We start from the raw sequence: 6,757 nt of genomic DNA, 5'->3' as shown, positions 1-6,757 counted from the left end.
GTGTGTGTGTGTGTGTGTGTGTGTGTGTGTGTGTGTGAGCGCGCGCGTGCAGGTGCACACAATAGAGGGAGAGAGAGTGTGCATGCACTCATAGGGTGAGTCCCACAAGCATCTCCCACTAACCCCCATACCTCCCCACACCCCACATATCCACACAAACCCACATGCTACCTCCCCCATACCCACACTCCATACACCTATGCACCCCCACAAACCCCCCCACACAACCTCCTCCACATACCCTACTCATATACCCACAGCCCCCCACAAACCCATACCCACCCCTTCATGCCACCCACACCCCCGCAGTATACAAAAGTAAGACTTCATTTTAAGCTATTGTGCCATCACCTCTATGTACATCACACAAGCACATGTAAATCAGGACAACACTGTTTTTTAAATCAAATTAATGAATGTTGTAGATGTTTGATTTTTAGAATATAATTTGGTGCTTTTCTGGTTCTTAGATGGCAAAACCCCTTGCTTCTAGTGGCAAAGGTCGGGGGTTAGAGGGAGGGACTTCTGGTCCCAAGATGGCAACCAGGGGGCATGGCACCTGTCAAGGGGCGGGACTACCTATGCAGTCCTTGACAGCTTGGCAAAATTTGGTAAGTGGCCCTCCGTCCAAAATAATTGCCCGCCCTGGCTTATAGTGACCCTGGATAAGTTCTCTGCCAATATATTCAAAATTGGAGGGTTAGGGAGAGTATTCTGAAGCTCCTTAAAGTAGAGGTTAGATGTGAATTCCTGGCTGCTGTTCTTGAACTTCATGGAACTCTCTCCTACACTACACAGAGGTCTAAACAAAGGAAGAAGTCAGTTTTTCTCTTCTTCTTCCTCCCATAAGTGAACAATAGCATTCATACCACAGCAGATCTGTAATCAAATAAGGCCATTTCCACTTGAAGCATATAATTTCCTTATGACCAAAAAGTTATTAAATCAATATAAATAAAGACTGCTAGATACAACTAACATGCTATAGAGCAGCACATGAAGACCATCAATATAAATATTTTTTTACAACTCTCAGACTGTTTGAAATTTCTAGTAAAAGGGGTGCAAGGGAAAGTGAGATTGTCAGTGACTCTTGTTAGGCATGGTGATTTGAAACTTATTTTCCAGGAAAAAATCATTTTTCATCAAACCATGCACTTCAAATAAGGCTCAAAGTTTACAGTCTGTGTTGTGTTTTGCCATTTCAGTAACATTTCTACAATATAAAAAGGTCTGAAGTTTCAGTAAAGCTGAATGCTGTGACACAATCTTAACTATCCTGAACCTACCATTTCACCAGAATAAAATGAAACAAATTGCAACCCATGTAACTATTTAAATCAAAAAGAAATTAACTTCTACAGATCTCTTGTTTAAAGACGAATGCATCCATAAGTCACAACAGAGAACTTCAATTAACTCCATTTGGGTCCATCAGTCATACTTCAAACACAACAGATAAAAGGCCAATATCCTTCCATTATAAAATATCATTACAAATACTGACAGCAATATTTTTCTTCATTATTCCTGTTCGCCCACTTCATCTACAAAGAGCTGTTTTTTGGTCACAATTCTGCAATTATTCATACCAAGAATTTTACAAGTAAATCCAGTAGTGAGACTATTTTCCTACACAAGCAGCTACAACAAAGATAAACAGAAATGAAATATATAGTCAATTGCTTTATATAACAGAACAATTTCCATATTATGCATGAAATCAAATAGGAAATCAAACTTTTTAGAAAACAAATATATCAAGATGTTAAACATTTAATGGCAATATAAACAATGGGCTGTACATCACTGAACAGCATCAGCAAGTAAACATGCATATTTTATCTGGAGTCAAAGAATTATGTATCCATTACCACCATTTTCATTGTTAAGGTCTAGGCTGACAATAAGGAAATCAAGGACATTCATCTGGGACATCTGTGATACTGCCTTTCTCCCCTCCCTCCCCCCACGCTCTCATAAGTTGGCAGGGGTGGTGCAGTGTGCCAGACAGGCAACAGTAACAGCCTGTCCACCGGCAGGGTGCTCCATGCTACTCTGACTCCTGGCCAGACTGTGCCCTGTGCCCATGCATTTCCACCATTGTTACACATTACCCTTAGATGATACAACGGGCAGGAAGCCAAGGGGCATTGGTGGAGCTAGAGGTATGTCAGTGGAGACAGGGAGTGGGAAGCTGGGGCAAGCAGGGGCAATGCAGACCTAATCTGGACAGGTTGGGGCAGCACAGATCTAGTCCAGGCAGGCAGAGGCAGCCCAGACCTAATCCTGGAACAAAAGAGCATATACAGGAAAGCTAGGCTGGAAAAGCAGACTTGGTGACTCCTAGCCATACCCCTGCTTGCCAGCTCTTTAGCAGGAGGTCAAAGCTGTGCACTTTTAGAGAAGGTATTAACCCTTAACATGCAACTGCTTACAGCACATGCTAACTTCAATATTTCCTAACCTTCCTTAAGAGTTAACACGTACTAACTGTCACGTAACTACACCACTTAAGTGGTTACTCTAGGGTACGAGAACCCCTTGGGCTGAATTCACATTTTATATATACACTTGTGAAAAAAACCCTGAAAGTAAGATCAGGATTGCGTCTTTGAGTCAGCCTTGGTATTCTGCCATACCACTCATTTTGTTAACGAACTTTGATTGCTATTAAATGCTACTATCACAGAACGCTGGCATTACAATGAAAAGTTGTTAGAAAAGTAGGCCTAATTATCTAATACTATGAGACAGAAGAATTAAATTGATTACCTGACTTTGCAATTCACTCTGTTGCTTGAGGCGAAGATTTTCAGGTGTATCAGCCACTGTAGTGAAGGATTGCTTTGGATAGTGTCTAGAAAAAGAATCACAAAGTCAAACAGACTATATGCAGCTATACTAAAGAAATTAAACAAATCCATATGCTCTTTGCTACTCTACTTCAATTTACAACTCCGTTTAAAAATAAAAGAAGTTACTGCAAAAAGTTACAGTAAAATACTTGGTAGTGCTACATTGCACAAAAGATACAAATAGATTTGCATAATTAATCTGGAGTTCATTTATATCCAGCATGGCCTCCCTTTGCATAGAATGATTTGCATAAGGTTTATTTTGCATACTATAAAATAAAACAGGCTGTTTTTAATTTTGTTTACCCTTACTTGCTTTAGATATTGTTAAACTGAATTAGAATCAAGATAAGATGCCTTAAAATAGAAATACTGTACAAATTAACAAATGTTAAATAAGTCATTATGTTGAGAATTCATACGTGTTTTGAATACAAAACATACTAGTGCTGAAATCTAGATGATTTACTGTGGTTACAATGACATTCCAGGTACAGAAAGGTCAGACATTTTAATGTTACTCATGTCAACACACTGCTGTGTGCAAAAGGAAATTATATCTAGACCAAAGGCTGCATTGGGGAAAAAAACTCCACATTGAAGGATACTTTGTATCTGTCCTTCAACTGAAATTTCACACCTCTTCAAAGTACATTTGTTATTTTTTATGTACTTTCAAAGACACCTTCAATACTCAAGACATTTCATTTTTTCTGGTTTTATCCTAAGTCTCTCTGTTATCAGTTACAGTATAATTTATATTACATAAAAGACTGGAAACAAAACTATCTGCAGGTTAGCACAATATTTGCTTATGAAGAATCTGTACAGGGGGAAAAAATTATTCTAAGAAACTTCTAGGCCAGGGGTGGGCAAAATATGGCCCACGGGCCAGATCCAGCCTGCCAGGCCACACTATCCAGTATGCAGAGCCCCTACAAAATATAGAAAATGTATATTTATCTGCTCCCAGCTGCCTATCAAAGATTTCATAGACATTAGGTCTGGAAGGGACCTTGGAACATCATCGAGTCCTGCTCCAGGGTCAGGAAGTCAGCAGGGGTCATAGGATTCCAGCAAGATAAACGTCCAAATTTCTCTTGAAGGCATTCAAAGTAGGTGCTTGAACCACAGTCTATTCCAAACCTTGGGGCTCGGACACTAAAGAAGTTCTTCCTTATGTCCAGCCTGAAACAGTCATGAATGAGGTTGTGACCATTTGACCTTGTAATCCCTTGGGGCGCTCTGGTGAGCAGACATTGCCCCAGATGCTGGTGAGCACCCCGATAAACTTATAGGTGGCCACCAGATCACCCCTGAGCCTGTGCTTTTCCAGGCTGAGGAGTCCCATAGCTCTCAGCCTGTCATCATAAGGTCTGTTTTCCTGACCTCTGATCATGTGCGTGGCTCTTCTCTGGACTCTCTCAAGCTTCTCCACATCCTTTTTGAATTGTGGAGGCCAAAACTGGACGCAGTACTCCAGCTGCGGCCTCACCAAGCCAGAGTACAAGGGGAGAACGACATCCCGGGATTTGCCTGAGAAGCACCTATGGATGCAAGCCAACATTTTGCTTTCTTTACTAGCTGCAGCATCATCCTGATGGCTCATGTTCATCTTGTGGTTAATCATGACCCCCAAGTCCCTTTAGTCCGTAGTGCTAGCCAGCGTAGCACTGCTGAGCCTATAAGCATGCTGCGGGTTTTTCTTCCCAAGGTGGAGAACCTTGCATTTTTTGGTATTAAACACCATCAGGTTCTCACCCACCCATTTCCTGATCCTGTCAAGGTAAGCCTGGATCACCCTCTTATATTCAGGTATGGACACTTTACCCCGAAGTTTGGTGTCATCGATGAACTTGGCCAGTCCGCTTCTGCCGCCAATGTCCACATCACTAATGAAGATGTTGAATAGTATAGGCCCAAGGACAGAGCCTTGAGGGACCCCACTGGTCACAGCGCACTTAAATGATTGACTTCCATCAACCACCACCCTCTGGGTCCGGCCACAGAGCCAATTCCCCAGCCAGCAGATCGTGGTGAGGCTGAGGCCGCAGTTAGTTACCCAGTTTTGCTAAGAAGTGATCATAGGATACCAGATTGAAGGCTTTTTTAAAGTCAAGATATACAACATCAATCTCTTCTCCCTTGTCCAGGTGATAGGTCACCTAGTCATAAAAGGAAGTAAGATTGGTCAAGAAAAACCTACCCACAACAAACCCGTGCTGGCTATCCCTCAGGACATTGCCATCAGCCAGTCTATTAAAAATAGCCTCCTTAATAATCTTTTCTAAGACCTTCCCCAGGACAGGGGCCAAGCTGATGGGCCTGTAGTTTGCTGGATCCACTTTCCTCCCTTTCTTGAAGATAGGCACCACATTGTTTCATAGTTTCATAGTAGCTAGGGTCAGGAGGGCCTTCTTCCATTCTTCGGGCACTTCACCGGAGCACCAGGAGATCTTGAAGATCTATGCCAGGGGCTGGGCTATGATGCTGGCTGAGCTATGATGCTTGCCAGCTTCCTTCACAAGGTCAGCATTGATGGAGGGTAAGGAATCTCCCTCACCCAGGCCTTCCTGTCCCGTAATGGGCAGAAGCATCCCTTGGGACTGGTGAAAGACCAACGCAAATTGCCCATTTAGCAAGTTGGCTTTTTCATGGGCGTCAGTTGTCCCATCTAGTTTAGCAGGGGTCCAATGTTGCCCTTGCTTTTCCTCCAGCTCCCCACATATCTGAAAAAGGACTTTTTATTGTCCTTGATGCTTGAAGCTAGTTGGAGTTCAGTCGCAGCTTTGTCTTTCCTGGTTTGCTCTCTGCAGGTCTGCACCAGTGCACAATGTTCCTTCTTGAAGGTGGGTCCCATCCTCCATCCTTTGTAGGTCTTTCTTTTTAGATGCAGGAGGTCTGCTAGTTTTCTGCAGAGCCAAGGGGGCTGCTGTGCCCTTTTTCTGCCTTTCCTCCACAATGGGATAAGCTTAGCTTGTGCATCCAGGATTGCTCCCTTGAGGAGCAACAACTCATCCTGAACTCCCCTCCCCTTTGGGTCATGGTCCCTTAGGGCCTCATTGACAAGCTTCCTGAGCTTGTCAAAGTCATTTTTCCTGAAGTTGAGGACTTCTGTATTGCTGACTTGCCAGCTTTACAGTGGATGGTGAAGGTAATCAGCTTGTGGTCACTGTCATGTAGCTTCCCTTCAATCATCAGGTCACTGCTTAGGTCGTCCCCCGTTACCAGTACCAGGTCAATCAATGTTTTACCTCTCATCAGCCCGTAGACTTCCTGCATCAGGTAGGGCTCATCCATGCACATGAGAAAGCTTTGTGACCATTCAGATTTGGCAAAGTGCTCTTCCCATGAGATGTCAGGTTAGTTGAAGTCTCCCATGACAACCATGCACTGGGAGCATGCAGCCTCAGCCAATTCCCTGGCGAACTCCTTGTCAAGCTCTTGATTCTGGGTGAGAGGTCTATAGTAGACTCCCACCATTGTGCTCCCTGTGCCATGTTCCCCATGGATTTTAACCCAGAGGTCATCCACCCTGGGCACCAATGTTGGCCTGCAGGGACATGTAGCTTTCCTTGACATAGAAAGCCCCAGCCCTTTTGTCCACTCCATCTTTCCTGTACAGGATATAGTTGTCTATACCTGTGGCCCAGTCATGGGTGGAATCCCACCAGGTCTCTGTTATCCCTATGACATCATAATTATTTGTGTTAAGTAGGAGGACAAGTTCCTCCTGTTCATTCCTTGAGCTCCTGGCATTTGTGTACAGGCATGCAAGTGTCCTTTTGGGTTCCCTTGCCTTGCCTACAGATCTTTGAAAACTCCTGGCGCTCTGGTGTAGTGCCCGAAGACTGGAAGAAGGCCAATGTGGTTCCGATCTTCAAGAAAGGGAGGAGAGT

The 6,757-nt window shown here is 43.6% G+C and overlaps 1 protein-coding gene across 1 annotated transcript in view; it reads right to left on the bottom strand.

Moving 5' to 3' along the window:
• LOC109308067 (LIM zinc-binding domain-containing Nebulette-like) overlaps positions 1-6,757 on the bottom strand; it is a 282,040-nt gene that overhangs the window by 122,531 nt on the left and 152,752 nt on the right. The window contains exon 2 of the mRNA XM_019532312.1: positions 2,776-2,860. Within this exon, the coding sequence (XP_019387857.1) occupies positions 2,776-2,860 (85 nt within the window). The remainder of the gene's footprint in view (positions 1-2,775; positions 2,861-6,757) is intronic.

The sequence above is a fragment of the Crocodylus porosus genome, unplaced genomic scaffold (genome assembly GCF_001723895.1).
Source record: "Crocodylus porosus isolate Cpor-Errol unplaced genomic scaffold, CroPor_comp1, whole genome shotgun sequence".
Lineage (NCBI taxonomy): Eukaryota > Metazoa > Chordata > Crocodylia > Crocodylidae > Crocodylus > Crocodylus porosus.
Note: the sequence above shows the minus strand (reverse complement) of the source record. Positions and strands in the feature narration are given on the sequence as shown.